This window comes from Neodothiora populina (assembly GCF_041146345.1).
Source record: "Neodothiora populina strain CPC 39397 chromosome Unknown canker_contig_13, whole genome shotgun sequence".
Taxonomy (NCBI): domain Eukaryota; kingdom Fungi; phylum Ascomycota; class Dothideomycetes; order Dothideales; family Dothioraceae; genus Neodothiora; species Neodothiora populina.
The window spans coordinates 312,236-328,095 of NW_027191402.1; the positions used below are offsets into that span (position 1 = coordinate 312,236).

Sequence of the window (15,860 nt, forward strand, 5' to 3'; positions counted from 1 at the left end):
ATCCTGTCCCTGTGCCAGCAGCATATATAAGATACAATATGGAAAAAGACAGAAAAGAAAAGAATACAAGCCATCATGGTGTCTTGACCTTACCAAGATGGGGACTCAATATGACAAGAACTTGTCCACTAAAGGCACGAGAGAAATAAGAAAGAAAAAGGGGGGGAAACGCTACGCCCCTGAGCTCGCTCGACGCCTCAAATGCTGAAGCAGGGTATCTTTTTGTGTTGTTGTGAGGGGGATCAGGATGCATGGGTTGGATGAGAGGTCCGTATGTGCGTGTGTGTGTGTGGGTATGTGTGTGCGCATGTAGCATGATGCAGATGCAGATGCATGTTATCTTCGAATCGTCGGGGGTGTTCGTAAATCCTCAATTCTGCCTCCGTCGGCCGTGCGACCGGGCTTCAAGCATTTGCCCTTGTTGCCCACCTCTTCACGCAAGAAGGCCAGACGGGCCTTGTCACCGTTCCATCTGAAGTCCTTGCTCCAGAATCCACAGCCGATGTTGCTCGTCTCGCCCCTCCAGTAGACTTGCTTCGAGCCCACCTTGTCGACCGGTGGTCGGTATTTCTGCTTGTCGAGTCCGCCGATCAGACTCTCGCCCTCCATGTGGTGGAAGAGTTCCGGGTTGACCGTGTAGCATCGGAGGCCCTTGTCTCTGCAGGCGGTCAGGATGGCCACATCGTAGGCGTGAGGAATGGTTTCTTTCTGGCCGTTGACCGGCGCTAGTTCATCGATCAGTCGCTTGGCCGATGCGCGAGTCACTGCATATCCAAAGGTACACAGTGGCGACTTGGACCTGTGCACGACACGAGTTTTCTCTGGCACACCCAATGCGGTGAGCAAAGAAGCAGTGTATGGGTGGATGTTGGTTCTCTCGGGCATCGACTCATCTGGCACTAGAGCGTGAGCAAGACTGGCCAGATCCTCCGGGTGCACAACACCGACGCCGACGTCCTCGTCGAGAGATGTGAAGTAGTCACCGCAGTGTCCGATGTACATGAGCTCCCAGTCGCTGGGATGGCCCCAATAATATCTCTCTTCCGCGGGGGGAAGAATGGAACGAGCCCCTGCTGCTGCGATGGGTGTCTGGATGGTGCGCAAGCGAATGTCCCAGTCGACATCGTCCTCGAGGATCAGCGCCGTCTCCAGTCCCGACTCTAGAAAGGCCTTCAGCACCACATTGTGGCTCAGCCAGGCGCGAATCGATCCATTCGTGATGGTCGTCTTCTCATCATTATTCCTGAAAGCTGCAATCTGCTCGTCTGACCATTTCGGCAGCTCTGGGAATCTAAAGTGCAGGCCGGTGACGTTGGCCGACTCTATCAAGCCTTCCCGTCTCGGGCTGCCTGGTCCGGATACGACAAATAAGCCTCCGAATCCGAGGGTTGCGTTGGCCGGCGTGAGGTGTGCTGCTGCGAAGTCTGTCAAGCTCGTCGATACACTGGAATGGAAATATATGACAATAGTCAAGATGCCGAGGCAGAATAGAACGAATGTGGGTGGTACGCGTAGCAGCATCTTTGGTCGTAGGGATTTCTCGCCCGCACCGACGAACCGCCTCCAAAAGCAGTTCTGCAGTAGTACAAGAGCTTCAAGTCACAGCTGACCGGAGGTGGGTGAGTCCAGAAAATCTGCCTCCAGAAAGACTCAAAGACTCTATAATCACCAGCGCGTAAATTTGCACCCCTCTATTGCTGCGACTTGGGAATAAAAGAAGGCCGTCGATCCAAGACAGTCAACGTTGCAGCGGCGTCGTTCGCCCGGTCTAGCGGCTTTGCGGTGACAACGTTGACGTGTGCGTGTGAAGGTGTGAGTAAGTGACTCGGCCGTGTGGGAGACGGTGGCTGATCAGATGCTGCTGATGATGATGCCGTATTTATTCGTCTATGACGAGCAAAGAAAACATATCAGACGGAGCAAGACTCTAGGTGATTATGTACAGATACCGCACTGCGAATGGGAGAAAAGAGGACGAATCACGCCAAAAGGACAAGAAGAAAGCCGGTAAAGAGTGGCACAAGAAAGCGATGCCCGCCGCTTCCATTACACACTGCGCGGACATTGATGTTCTGTAGGAGATGGGGAGTCGCGCAACGTGAGACGCACTAAGACACCCCTAAACACGCGCCAGGACCCACCCCGGTAGCCGTCCTGCGTGCGTGGACATGCTAACAACAATGGCCTACTGGTGGAAGCTGGGAAGAGGGGCCCAGAAAATGCAACTTGTCTCGCCTCCTGTCACTTCTGGTCGTTGTCTGCGCAAGCTTCCAGCCCTGCCCAGACTTTTGTCGTCCGACTCCCGAACGCATTGCCAAAGTGACGGAGAGTCAAATCTCCACCATTCCACTTGCATCACCACTTCTTTGGCTTCTGGTAAGGTAATATGAAATAAAAGCCAAGGATGCTGTCTGTCCCACTCCTCGTGGCTATTTTGTCTTTGCGGCATCCTGGCTCGTTGAACTTTCCGAGCCTTCTTTCCCACTACTTTCTTGTTGTCTATACCAGCCTCTCCGCTAAGTCTTGGCTTGATGCGCTGTGTGAGATACCCCTCTGTACAAGGATCACACGGTGTCTGAACGAGGACCTTGCCTGTTCGTGCGAACTGGGTTTGAGGCCTCTCGGGAACACCGCGTCTTCTACTGTGTTATTCTCGTGTCCGTGATCTTCTCCCGTGCTATACATACTAGGAGTACATGTACAGCACAGTATTGATAGACTGTACTTGTAGGGTACCTGCGCATATATATCAATATTGATACGCGGATCAGTCATGTCATGACTTTGCCGCACTTGCTTAGCACCAGTACCTACCTACTACAAAACGCCCATGCTAAAAGCCACCCGAAGATTCCCACTGGGCAACAGACCGCACGTTCTGAGCACCGCGCGTCCAATCTTCCCACCACTTCCTTATACAGCAGTGCAGTGGAATAAGGCAAATTATCAAACTATCAAACTCCGCACGCTCTCCGCATGCAACCTGTCCGAGCGTTGAGCCTTTCGAATCGTGCACGCCTCTTTTTTCCCTTTACTGTAGTTGCAAAAGGTGGCCTTTACTCTTGCCGGCCTTTTCCCACGAGGCGGGATGGCTGTCTGGACATTTGATTGCATCATCCCTCCCACCCGAACGAGCATGAATCATGCATTTGTCTAGCTTTGTATACATTGGTCGATTACATGGTAGACTAGCTGTACAGTGAATATAAATCCTTCGAAGACGTAGCGTCCTATTCTGATTCAACTCACGAATGTTACACTGGTACAACATGCAGTGATACCAATATGAGCTAAGGTACCTAAGGTAACATCCAAGCATCTTTTGACTCGTCATATCTCGCCAAGCCGGCACGACAAAACCATCGTTCATGGCAGCAACAACAACAACAACAACAACAACAACAACGATCTCCAAGCAAAGGCCGACGTGGCAAAGTAAATCCTCATGTCATCCACCCTCGGTCTGGGCAAGCAGCGCGCAACGTCGAGTGTGAGTCGCTGCGGAATTGCTTTTCAGCGAATGGGACTATCGTCTCTTGCGACTTCCATGTGATCGATCTTCGGTGTCTGGTTGCCTGCAGGGTACTACTGTCTGAGTCGCGCTTCCACTCGACAACATTGCACCACTGCCCCAGGTTGCGATCGTCACGGCCGGATACTATATCTGAAGCGAACCATTGGTATTTCGTCATCTTAGGCAGGGTTTCGATCTTCGAAACATTGCTGTCGTTCTCATTTGCAGCTATCAGTGTCATTGCCTGTGAGACAACAATGATTGCAGTGCAGTATAGCCATTTATGTAATATCAAGGTGTACAAACACATTGTAGACTTCCATAGAGGTACGACGTGTGGCTATACCCTGACTGGAAAACAACTACAAGCAGCTGTTATGTGTTAGGCGGATATTTGTGGACAACATTGTACAATTACGCATTGTAGATTGACGTCGAAATGATGAGCATGTTTATGTTGATGTGCTTCAGGCTTAGCCTAATCCGCTTGCATTTTCATTATGTTATCTATCCATACTCAGTGATAATTTTGGTTCTTCGGTGATATTCCCATCATGACGTGGACTATGGGACGTGTCAGCTTTATCCTGACCGAAGATGATTTTGTACAACGTCGCTTCTGCGACTTCAGGAGGCGCAATCAAAGTCCCTCTGGGCAGCTTGAAGAAGTCCCCTCCCCAGATGTCCTCGATGTGTCGAACGTAATGTAGCAGCGGGAGTGTGTTGTGTTGCTGAGCATGGCGATTCCGTTTGGACGCTGATCTCCCAGGTCCAAACAATATCCATAGTCTCAATTTCACTTCTCGTCCGATCTTGGAGTGAGTTAGGTCAACGCCTTGACCATGAAGTCTCTGTACCAGGGCTATCCCTCTTGCCCATCTCTCGGGTAAGACCTTGTCCTGCGGGACTTCTACAGCAGACGCATCGTCAGAGTTGGAGAAGGGCTGGTATAGCTCGCGCTCATGGTTGAAAGGAGGGACTGATCCTATGAATCCCCATGCAATAGTTGCGCGTAGTAAAGGAGCCGAGAAGATCTCTCCTAGTGGTCTCGAAGAATCCTCCTGAGACACGAGCTTTGATGGGCTCGCTTTCCTTCCTGTCGCTCCACCTGGAAGATTCTTGCCATGATACGACACAATCCAAAGGCAAAGTCTTTCTAGCGCGAGGAATCGGTTCGTCATGCCATAGCGACGGAGCAGCTCTCGCCACAATGGGCTATCAACTACCCCACCATTGCGAGATATGGTAAGAAAAACGTTGCTCACAAAGTCCAGATCGCTGTGATAGCTTCCATTCACAATTGGTCTCTTACTCTTAGATCGAGGTCGGAGGAAGGAGTTCAGGATTGATCGCATAGAAGCATCAGATACAGACACTGCATTATGCCTCATCTGGTCCATGATTGACGTGACATGACGTCTATCGCGACTCTTGCTGTACGTCTGCAGCAGTAGGTTCCACATGAAATGGTCTGGATCCGATTGTGACATAGTCAGGATCTCCAGAGTGGCATGCGCTTGGGGCATTTTCCCCTCGGCGAGGAAGGACCTGAAGAGCTTCGTTTGGAGCTCTGTTTTCTCATAGCTATCCGGATGCTGGTCACTCTGGACCATGACGGCAAAGCTTTCATCCCTGCCGCTTTCGGCAAACATCTTGAGTGCACGACTGTAGGTCGACTCTACGATCGCAATGCCCGCAACTTCCAGAGATCTGATAGCTTGGAGATATTGTGAGGGACCTTGCGAACGCACAGCTATTTCTCTCAGGGCCAAGGCGCCGATGGCCTCAAGACCAAGCATCTGAAGCCCAGATGTGACCAATTGTATGGAGAAAGCTGAGGTAGCGAACAAACGAGCGCAGAAAGCATCTCCAATCTTCTTTTGCCGGATGCCGTGTGCGTCGCCGATCATGGTGTTGACAGCCACTTGAGTCAGAGGAGGCAAGTATGATGCGCCTGGTTGGTGAGACTTGAGGGCGTTGTACTGTGTCCTTGCATCTGCCAGCTCTTTCATCTTTTTATGGTTTCCCATGTAATTACCTAGAATCTCTGGCGATAAGGCTGTCATGTGTTTGACGAGGGGTTTAGACTGCATAGCGAAGGATGGGGTATCCTGGTGGCTGACGAAGAAATTATGCCATGCGAAAGCAACACGGAACTCGCAAGACTCGAAGACTTTCGACATGCAAGCATCGTATAGCCCTGACGCTTTAGTGTCAGCATAGATCTTCTTGAAACATTTGTAGGCCATCTTGGGGTGTAGACTATCGATGGTTTGCTCAAAGACAGAGGCGGCTGCACCGTCTGGAACGAGATATGCCTCCTCCATGCGCTTATGCCAGCGCATCGCAGTGAAAGGCATGGTGCGCAGTATAGGACCAAGTATATCGCGATAGAGGCTTGGCCGAGAGCCCGTGGGCGTTTGGCGAAGATGGCTGGCATGATCGCAGATTTGTTCAAGCAAGGCCTCGTCTTGCAGCGCAGTGTCGATGAAGAGTGACCAAAGACTATCAGCACTGGTACCAGTGATGGGTAGACACAAGTCACGCTGCATCATGCCTTGCCAGATTTCACGGACACCGTCGTGACCATTCAAGCGCTTACGAAAACGTAATAATTCCAGCCATAAGTCCATGTTATGTGCATGTTCGGAGTGGTCTACCAAGCGTGGTCTGGAGGTCGGAGGGGCCAGGACGTCGGCTTCGTATTTCAAGGTGTCAAAAGGATCGTCGCCCTCACGGATTTGGTCGAACAACGGAGCTCCGGTGTAGAGAGAGATGAGCATGGCCAATTGAGACCCATTCCCATGGCTCGGTGATGTAGCTCCATGCCACGCATGGTACCGATGGCGCCGGACATGGTGGCGCTGGCAATTCCTAGACAAGCAAGCGGATGACTGGAGCAGACGTATGTCGGAGCGAGGAGGAGTTGACGCTGAGAGTATTGTTCGGCGAAAGTAGAGAGACAAAGTAAGACACGAGAGGTCCTGGTTAGCAATCAGATGCCGAGGTAGGCCTAGAGCTGATGGGCGTGCCAGCAGTCTATGCAGGGCCGAGGGCATCTATAGAATTGAGAGGTAAAGGGTTGGAAAGATCAGAAGACATGGCAATCCAAGAGCATAAATGGCGAGCCAAAGCGGTCCGCCGACTTGCACGGGTTGATCTCTTGGTCTCGTGCTTCCAACGGGCAGCAGAGAGTTCAAGCCTCTCTACTACTCTCGTGAGAAGAATGGTTGAGAGGCGAGGATATTTCTTGATTGTGGTTGGAGTCTTGCACCTTCCTCGATCTCTGGTTTAGCAGGCTTCTTAGGTGATGGATATGGATTGACGGTGCCTCCCTCGGGTCTTTTCACTCCTCGATTTATCCAGACACAATTCTTCCAGGCATCCTAGAGCTGTAGAGTAGAATCCTGGTATTTCGAAGGCCAACTTGGATGCAGATTGACAGTGAAGAGCAGGTACAGTCCGTCCTCACAACAATCTGTATATTTCGAAACAATTAATGGCCACTGCTATCCGAATCCGAGGCAAGGGCAGGTTATGACGGAATTTGCCGTACTTCCTGCCAGGAAGCGCTTTCCGCATTGAATTTGCCGTCGCTGATTGGTTGAAGCTCGGCCATCAGCAGACACCACCAAGCCTAGAAGCATAACGCATACCATACAACCATAGCCAATTCTATAGTTCCTCCCTACCACAACTCCCGCATTACATCTCTGCTCGGCAAATTCACCTCCGACCTCTTCACAATGGCTGGGTCAGTCAAATAATCCAACGTCGCCAGTCTATCAGGCGCGCGACGCATCCGCTGCTCTTCCCGTCCATCCACCGGCCAACCTCACCTCCTCCTCGACACGCTCGCTCTCGCCCTGGCCATTCCACACATCCGCTGACTCCTTTCGCACGCAGACTAAACGCTCCCGGCCTTTTCCGCCGCAACAACGTCCCTGCCTGGCAGCGCCTTCACCAGGCTCACGATGGTGTCAGACAATGGAACAAGGTATCCTATTCTTCCGCAAAACTTCCCGCACTCGGCCCTGCGTCAATCGCTCTCTCCGCAATGATCCCCGTTGTATTGCAGGAAAGAGGAGGAGGAGGAGGAGGAGCATGAAGAGAATTGACTCTCAACATCTCTTATTCTCCCACCAGAATAGCTCCAGGATGTTCTTGACTTCTTACATGGCCGTCAACTAATGCCTTTGTGCGCCGTAGGGTCCTCGCGCCAAGATGATGCTCTACCCTTACTACGGTCTCATGATCGCCACCAGCTCTGGTATGGAAGCCCGATGAATGAATGAGTTCACTCGAGGACTGCTCTCTCTGCCGGTTTGACCTGTGCTGACTTGATTTTTCACAGCCACCATGTACATGATGTGCAGAATGGTCCTGGTGCGTAATTCATGTTCTGTCGCGAAACGACATGCACTTTTTCTCGAGAAAACTAACAGCTTTTGTAGGGTCACAAGACTTGGTGGTAGATGTCTGTTCACCGTCTGTTGCACCATTTCAGGGTGAATGTTTCTGTCTGTACATATATCATAGACAATATTCAAGCCTAGCCAGCCAGATATGGCCGACCTAGCCCTGCTTACACTACCTATCCTCCAATCTTGAACAAGCCCTTCACTAGATCTTGGAACTCATTGCCTTCGATGCCTGCCAACGCGGCCTTGATGTCTTGCACGGTCTCTTCCCTCAAGCCTTCCGCATGCCTGCAATATATGTCCACCCCAGCGGGCGTGAAGAGCGTCTTGGCGAAGTATGTCACAGCCCACGTATCTTCGTCTCGCCCACCGAGATTCCACCCCAAGACCTCCCAATGGCTGCTAGCAATCATGAGCCACCCTCTACCCCTCCAGTCCCACACATCTCTACCCTCGCCGCTCGCCTTGTCGACTCCGCGCACAGTGTGCTCCTTGCCAGACCTGACATCCTCATACGTGACCAAATCATCCAGCCTGTCCGTCTGCTCAATCGCAATCGACGGAGAAGAGGCTTCCAGCGGCGTGTACGTGATGCGCACTTTCCGTTTGTCCTTCCACATGGGAAGCGTCGAGTGAGTTACATGCCAAGTGCCCTTGAGGAACTCAATGCTCGGAACTCGGTACGCAGTTGTCGCCGTTGACGATGATGATGATGATGATGATGATGTTGCATCTGCTGTCGTCGTCGAAGCCGCTCCGAAGGCGCTCGGCGATCGGAGTATGGCACTCGCACTACCGCTGTTTTGCATTTTGTTTCTTTTCGCCTCCGTCACGCGCGCACGTTGGTTTCAGGACTATTTCTAGGTATGCGGGGCAGGGGGGTAGAACGCTGCTAGGAGCGGCGAGTCAACAAAATAGATGGCCAAACCAAAAATTTAAGAAAAAAAGGGTTAGGTTTTGTCTCTGCTTGAGCTCGTGTTTCGCAAACCGAGGACCCAAAGTTCGGAGAATGTGGTTACAAGATTTATACTTTTGAGAGCGAATTCTGACATGTCATAAGGAGGAAGATGAAAAGGTAGAGTCGGCGAAGCATACGGTAGCGTTGAAGCTAAGCTTACTGTTTCGAATACGAGAGCAGGAAAACGCGGGGAGGGCGACCCTGGCTTTGTAGGCGTGGGCGTTCGAAACTCAATCCTGTCTCCTGGGTCCACGCATGTCACATCACGCATTACTTGGGAATTGGTAGGATTCGATGACACGAGAGACGAGAACTGTCACCCGTTGCGGCTCTGCGAGGTGCATAAGGTACTGTTTGCAGAGGTGTGACTGACCGCTTCCATTTTGTCGTCTTGGTATTCACCTCTACATAGCTACGCCGAGTGAAACATACCAGCCATATGCTTCCTGCTCTGCTCATCCAGCGGATGTTTCAAGCGTTTCGTACCCAATGCACAATCCACAGGTTTCCAAGTCTCGCCATCGCCGGCAAGAATGGCGGTGGCGATGACATGCTTCAGGAGTGAGGCATTGTCTTTCCCCTCAGTACATCATGGTCGGGGGTTAGTTGCTGCCCAGTCGTATGCCTTTAGCGGTGACACCACAGCTGCCTATCACGACCTACCATAGCTGACGGTACCACGACGGTCTACACATATAAAGCATAGCTTGACATGCAGATGGCTAGACCGTTCGAATCAGCACTTGCTCTGACCGCAGGCGAAAAGCATGCATGCCAGGAACACCATGAACATGCTAAGCTTTTAGATAATCTGGACTTTATCCAAAGTACTGTATGTTTACCTTTGTCAAGAGCGATGGTCGAGCGTCAGCTCGCGTCTGTCAGACGAGCTTCTCCACTAGAACTTCTCGAGGAGAAATCTATACTTCTCGTCAATGTATTTTGGGAAAATGTCAGCCCCTCGACGCAAAGTTGCATCTATGTTTTGTGAGGCAGCTAGCACTGCGACGCACTTTCTATACGTATTGGCTCATGCGGTGAAGTTTTGTCTTCCCATGTCATGGATAGGCCTGCGATGCACGTCATCAGTTCCTGAGCGGGCATTGATCCAAAATGAGCCATAGCACAGGACGTTGGTCTGAGAGCACCGCATTGCTGGTATCGGCATGTTTCACGACCTACATTATGCGCAATCGTTGAGAGAAGGACATCGTTCGGAGATCAGATAACCGAGCACGCGAGAAGAAGCAACGACCAGATGGTGTCACATCAATCGATATGCCTGAGAAGCAGAGGCATGCGGCGTACTGTAAGGCTACCGAAAAGCAAAAGAAAACAGCCAAACAGACATGGAAACAGCCTCCGCTGATGCGTGCGTCTTGTCATGTTTCATGTTAGACTTCTAGATCGTTTGCTTTCTATCGCTGTCATATGTTGATTGCGATCCACCCATTGGGTATGATTCTACCAATGCACAGTCCTTCTTCACGATCGTGCTGCAAGTCCGTAGGTTGGTGCCGATAGAGTGATTGAGTGCACGATCTGGCCCCCATTGTGGAAAACCGGCAAGAACAAACAAGTCCTCGATGCTGGCTTCGTCCAATGTATCGTCTCCATGGCATGGTAGAAGGCGGGGACATCCGGCGCATACCTGCATATTTCCTTCCATAAGTGGCAAATGCGGCCTGTGGCCGGATCTATGATTCCGTTAACTGCATCTGCAAGCCGGGCAACAATGTGTGGTAGAGACACGGTAACGGTAGCGTCACAGGAATGCCGGAATCACCTAGTGATGCGAGGCGCAGATATGGCCGGGCGTCCTGTGCGACACTATCTTCACTCTGACATCTCATTTGCTCATGCTTATGTTGTATGCAGCGCCTACGCAAGATGCTCTCGCGACATGAAAAGCTGTTGATGGATATACATTAGCAAATAAGTCGGGATCGTCGCTGCACACAGATGGAAAATGCCAACTGCGAGCCCAGCAGCATGAAAACAACATATTAGTCCCAAGGAACGTGGTTGAAACTGGTCCCAAACCGGACGGCTCCAAGATGCATCTGTGTATTTGCATCATTCGAAAACCGGGTCGTTGGTAGAGACATGCATAGTTGCTGTCCGACTGTAAGGTTTGATCTTTCAAAACCTCGTTGTCCTGCGCTCGTGATCTTGGTTCGGAACGGCTGCTGCACTGGAGCATGTTGTGCCGTTACACAGCACAATGCGAGCCACAACAGGATCTGGCTGGCGGGCTTACTTGCAGTCGATATGTGATTGGGTCAAAAACTGGTGACCGAACCTACAGGTCACTATCGGGAGCCCGAATGGCTCTTGTGTTCCATAGACGAGCATGCATATAGGTGGGTCTACAAGCTGAAATCCAAGGATGTTTCAACTTTTGGCTGTACTAGGCCAATAGGGTGTGGAAGTCGTACCGTTGCTTTGGGCCGCGGACGTGCAGGAGTGCATACGGCAAATGGGCTTGTGCAGGTGGCATGCAATTGTACTCTATCAATGCTGTGTATGGCATCGCACTTGCTCGGAGAAGTAACAACTAACATATCAGAATGCACTTGTAAGCTCGCTTCGCACAAAAACAATACGACGCGAGGTCTCGCGAAAAAAACCGTCCCTGAGGCGGCCAGGACCACAGCCGTTCCTGCGGCAGACTGACTGGGGAATGCGAACACCTGGCAGCTGTCAAGCGGGAGACCCGCCCGTCTCCTTACTCCGACGGTAGGTTTAAAATCAGGAAGAGGATGGTGCAGTAGTGTCGAATTCATTTGTGCGTGAATGAAAAATGCCGGCTTCTGTGATGGAACGACATGGCTTGCATTGACCGTCTTGGGGGAATGAAACGTATCAAGAACCGGTAGTGGAAGCAAGCGGACGGTGCCACCAAAGCCAAAAGCTCGTGACACTTCTGATCGGCGGTCTTCAGACACGATGATCGCTCGCTAGATTGGAAAGGGATAAACCCCGAATCAAATAGACCATGAAGATCAGGCCAGTACTCCCGGTGCTAAATATTGTACGAGGGGCTCTCACGCGCCCTGACATAGTATACCGAGCACACCTGTGCCGACCCGAAATTTGGCCCCCCCAACTTCGCTATAATGGACGCCCGAGCTAAGGCAAAGCAATGTCCAGAAATTCTGCAGTCCTTGGCATGACTACTAGATCTCGCATGACCGCCATACCTTAATGTACGAACCGGCGGTGGTGTCAATAACCTGCAGTGCGCACAATTGAAGGCACTCTCGCAGCTCGGGTCGGGCGTGATCCGCATATATTGATAAGGTAGTTTGCGAACTCGCCTTTTCTGGCACAATGGCCCGAGAGTCGTAATACAAACGCTGCACAGCTTCCTCTGTGCCCGGAGATCTGCAGAATGAGATCCTCCGGGACTGATGCGCAAGATCGGATCTGCTGTAGATGCATCACGCCCAGCCCTCGAGCCAGTGGCTTAGGTCAGGTAGCTGTCAAGAAGCCAGCCCGCTTTGCAGAAGCTTTTTCGATTACTGAACTAGGGCATTTTCCTCTGACAGCGTGCGCAGCACGAGTCAAGTGCGACTAAATCCTAAATGTGGGCACTGGCCTCTGCACGTCAGTTCGTGCGGCAGGCCATGGGAACACAAACACAAATCACTGGTGGTGCTCCACGCCACCACAGCTTTTCTGCGTCAGCGTCCGCGCACGTCGTAGGCCAGACCCTGGACGAGATGCGACACTCGTCTTCACCGTTACCGTCGTGTGCGAGTCATCGGACATTCAGAACACACCACCAAAGCGGCTTTCCCTTGGGGCCCACCGAACAGCTGTTGCATGCATGTTGTGATGCCCAAAAAGAGAGTCCCAGCACCGGGTAGATGTTGACGCGCTGTTGCGAGATAGCCCTTGCAACGGAAAAAAACCCTGCAACCAAGTCCACGGTAGGTGTGGTATGCTTTTTTCACCGACGTTCTGACAGTGTCACAATGCAAACCAACGGATCCATGCTGAGGTCATTGGCAAGGCCTACGAAGTCTTGGTCGCAGGAGTTGGGAGTCAGGAAGTAAGTTTGCGCTACATTTCCACCATTGTCCATGTCTTATCTGGTCCATCTGCATGTGCAACCAACATACAAAGTACACTTATTAGGTTGAAACGGGCGAGCCCCGGTGAGCATTCCCATCTTTGAGCTATGACATACCCGTGTTTAGGTACGAGATGCCGATCGTCAATTTGCCGCGCCACATGTGGAGAGAGTTCATGCCCTGACTTCGTTGTCATATGTTGGAATCTTGCCCACATCCAATAGCAATTCTCCGTCGAGCTCGAGGCCGCGGCTGCAACTACAGTGGAGTTGTAATCTTACTCCTGATCAGATCCAATTCGGACTTGGCCCCAAACTCGACCTTGTCTATATGGAAGCCCTGGGAAAATGTGCCCCGACGAACCAATCATCAGGGAACGGCTGTCACGATTCCCACAGGCAGCGATCATGGATTGATCTCGCGCTCAGACGTCTCAGGACGAGAATATATTTGCATTATACTTGTGTTAGATGTCACGCAAGCTGCACGAGACCCTCTGCATCCTAGCTCACGCGGCAGGACCGCTGTTGATCGACTTGTCAAGTTACATTTAACCTCAGCTCGGGTTACGGCTTGTGCTCGAGTACAAAGCTTCGGCGACCCATTGATCTGGCGCCGGGCCTAGTGCACTCTCCTCTTCGGTCTCAGCACCAAGGCGCCAGGGACGGTTGTGACAGGTTGGCCGTCAGGCTAAGTTCAGCGATCCCGATCAACGAGGCAGCGATGACCCACGCTTGGGTATTGTCGGTGCATACGCCGGTAATACTATTGAAGATCGAAAGGGTCTCTTCTTCTATGATGAATCTACCTTTCTTCCCACTACATAGTGTCTAGCCTACTCTTGCACCAGGTAGTCTTCGCGAGAGATCCCTTTATTTTCTGCTCAAGCATTCGTCGCTCACATAGCCAACACACCCTAGCCAATCTGTAGTCTGATACACATCGGTTGCCTCTTCGACAAGAGCAGACAGGATCCGACAAGCCTTTGCAGTGCTGGCACTCATACCATTCAGGACAGCCTCGTGAACGTGTAGTGCCCGGTTTCATTGCCGGCGAAGGGTAGCCCACTACACGACTTCGAAGTCTTTCCTCGAGGTTTGCCATCTGCCCTCGCGTTCAGGCCAACGGCGACTTACCTAGAGATCATCTCAAACTTGTTGTGAGTCTATATGTGCTTGCCCGACGAGATTATAGATTGATTTATGGGTCTACCTCGATGTTGTTATTGTGGTTCTCTTCTGATCAGCTTCCCAGATCTAGTTGATAGGCATTCACTGCTATTGCATATCAAGCTCGGGTACTGTGCTGCATTTCGAGGGTTTGACTCAGATTTATGTGATTGGTCCTACAATATCAGACTACAAGCAAGCATGGACGGCCTATCGGTTATGCGTCCATACCATCATCAAAGCCAACTGCCCGGTCACTCATCCCAACATCGAGATGTCAGATTGCCTTCGCTCCCCATGCCGGCCATGCGGGGGAGAGGCGATCCTAACGATACTGGGCGAGGACAATCGCCAGCGGTCCAGTATTCTGCTTACCAAATAGATACTCCCCGCTCCAACGCCGACACACCGGGGAGTTATCACCACAGTCCTGCGAGTGCTGGAGTCCGTGAGGATGAGCTTAGGTACCAGTCCGGTATCTCGGGTAATGATAAATGTCGGCCATCGCTGCCTTCTTTACGCGCGGTACACTATCATGCAGAGCCTTGACTTAATTAGACGGCTACTAACGGAGTGCTTAGGTCTTGGGAGAGAACGTAAGGACCCCACCTGCTACTCCACAGCATCAAAAAACTGCTCTACCACTGGAGATGAGAGAGCCACTTTACGATCAGTCTTCGCTGAAGCCGTCTGCTTTGTATCCTAACAAACGGACACGGACAGACTCTGGCTGGGATGGTGAGCATGCGGACGGAAAGGAAATTGAGCGTGCATCGATCACTTTGCCGTTCATAAATGGGCCATCGCACAATCGGGATGGCCAGCGGCAACTTGAACTACCAACTCTTAATGGCGGCAATCCCGCCGTCTACCATTACAGACGTTCCGGTAACGCTTTACATGCTTCTAATTTTTTCTGAACGCAACACTCATGGATCTATAGGCGACCTCGCTTCTCCCAAAGCGCGTGGCAGGAGTACGCAACTATCTGTCAGCCCTCCCGCAGCGCAGGCTCAGGCGTTCGATATTCCCAGCAGGAGCTATACTCACTTCCACCATGTGGCACGCAACGAACCACCTGGAGACAGGGGTTACAGCTCGCATGCAACGCATTCGCGAAGCCCATCTATCGCTGTTGCCGGTGATGGTAACCCTATGTACAATCATCCAGCCTCTCTACAACAATCATTCCCGGCAGACCACAACCGCGCATCGCTACTGCCTACATCACATAACAACGTACATCGCGAAGACTACCATTTCCAGCCCAGACTCGACACGCCCGTCAACTACAACGCTGCAGCCTACCCATATTCGCAAGCCTTTTTCGTCCCTTCTCATTACGACTATCAGAATGGAAAATCTAGAAAGCGGAGCAATCTACCAAAGCAATCGACAGAAATCATGAAACGATGGTTTGGTACGTCATATAGCATGAGCAACTCCATTACTTGTCAACGATCTAACGTTTTACAGACGACAACCTACAGAACCCCTACCCTAGTGAGGAACAGAAACGACACTTTGCTGCAGTAGCAGGAATCAACCTTACACAGGTAACTCCATCCACACATGCGTATCAAAACAAAACTGACAAGGAACAGGTCAGCAACTGGTTTATTAATCACCGACGAAGATGCCCAGAGCTGCGGGAAAAACGAGACAAGGGTCGTGCTGGAAGCCGCGAAGAGTCTGTGTGAGCATCCTCACAGCTTTCCA

The 15,860-nt window shown here is 51.5% G+C and overlaps 4 protein-coding genes across 5 annotated transcripts; 2 read left to right on the forward strand and 2 right to left on the reverse strand.

Annotated features, from left to right (window-relative positions):
- Positions 1-336: 336 nt before the first annotated feature.
- AAFC00_001704 (uncharacterized protein) lies at positions 337-1,521 on the reverse strand (the record flags this gene model as incomplete). Its single annotated transcript, XM_069340921.1, has 1 exon — positions 337-1,521. One exon carries the CDS (start codon positions 1,519-1,521, stop codon positions 337-339), a length of 1,185 nt encoding a protein of 394 aa, XP_069204437.1.
- Positions 1,522-4,017: 2,496 nt separating this feature from the next.
- On the reverse strand, positions 4,018-6,573 carry AAFC00_001705 (uncharacterized protein; the record flags this gene model as incomplete). The annotated part of the gene is made up of 1 exon (XM_069340922.1): positions 4,018-6,573. One exon carries the CDS (start codon positions 6,571-6,573, stop codon positions 4,018-4,020), a length of 2,556 nt encoding a protein of 851 aa, XP_069204438.1.
- Positions 6,574-7,260: 687 nt separating this feature from the next.
- On the forward strand, positions 7,261-7,989 carry AAFC00_001706 (uncharacterized protein; the record flags this gene model as incomplete). Its single annotated transcript, XM_069340923.1, has 5 exons — positions 7,261-7,268; positions 7,421-7,511; positions 7,724-7,784; positions 7,869-7,900; positions 7,969-7,989. The coding sequence occupies 5 exons, from the start codon at positions 7,261-7,263 to the stop codon at positions 7,987-7,989; spliced, it is 213 nt and encodes a 70-aa protein (XP_069204439.1).
- Positions 7,990-14,342: 6,353 nt separating this feature from the next.
- AAFC00_001707 (uncharacterized protein) lies at positions 14,343-15,841 on the forward strand (the record flags this gene model as incomplete). 2 transcript variants are annotated; one of them, XM_069340924.1, is made up of 5 exons in its annotated part: positions 14,343-14,666; positions 14,723-15,029; positions 15,085-15,561; positions 15,618-15,697; positions 15,746-15,841. In XM_069340924.1, the coding sequence occupies 5 exons, from the start codon at positions 14,343-14,345 to the stop codon at positions 15,839-15,841; spliced, it is 1,284 nt and encodes a 427-aa protein (XP_069204440.1). The 2 variants fall into 2 exon arrangements, with proteins under 2 accessions (XP_069204440.1, XP_069204441.1); XM_069340925.1 differs by having other exon boundaries at positions 14,439-14,666.
- Positions 15,842-15,860: the final 19 nt, after the last annotated feature.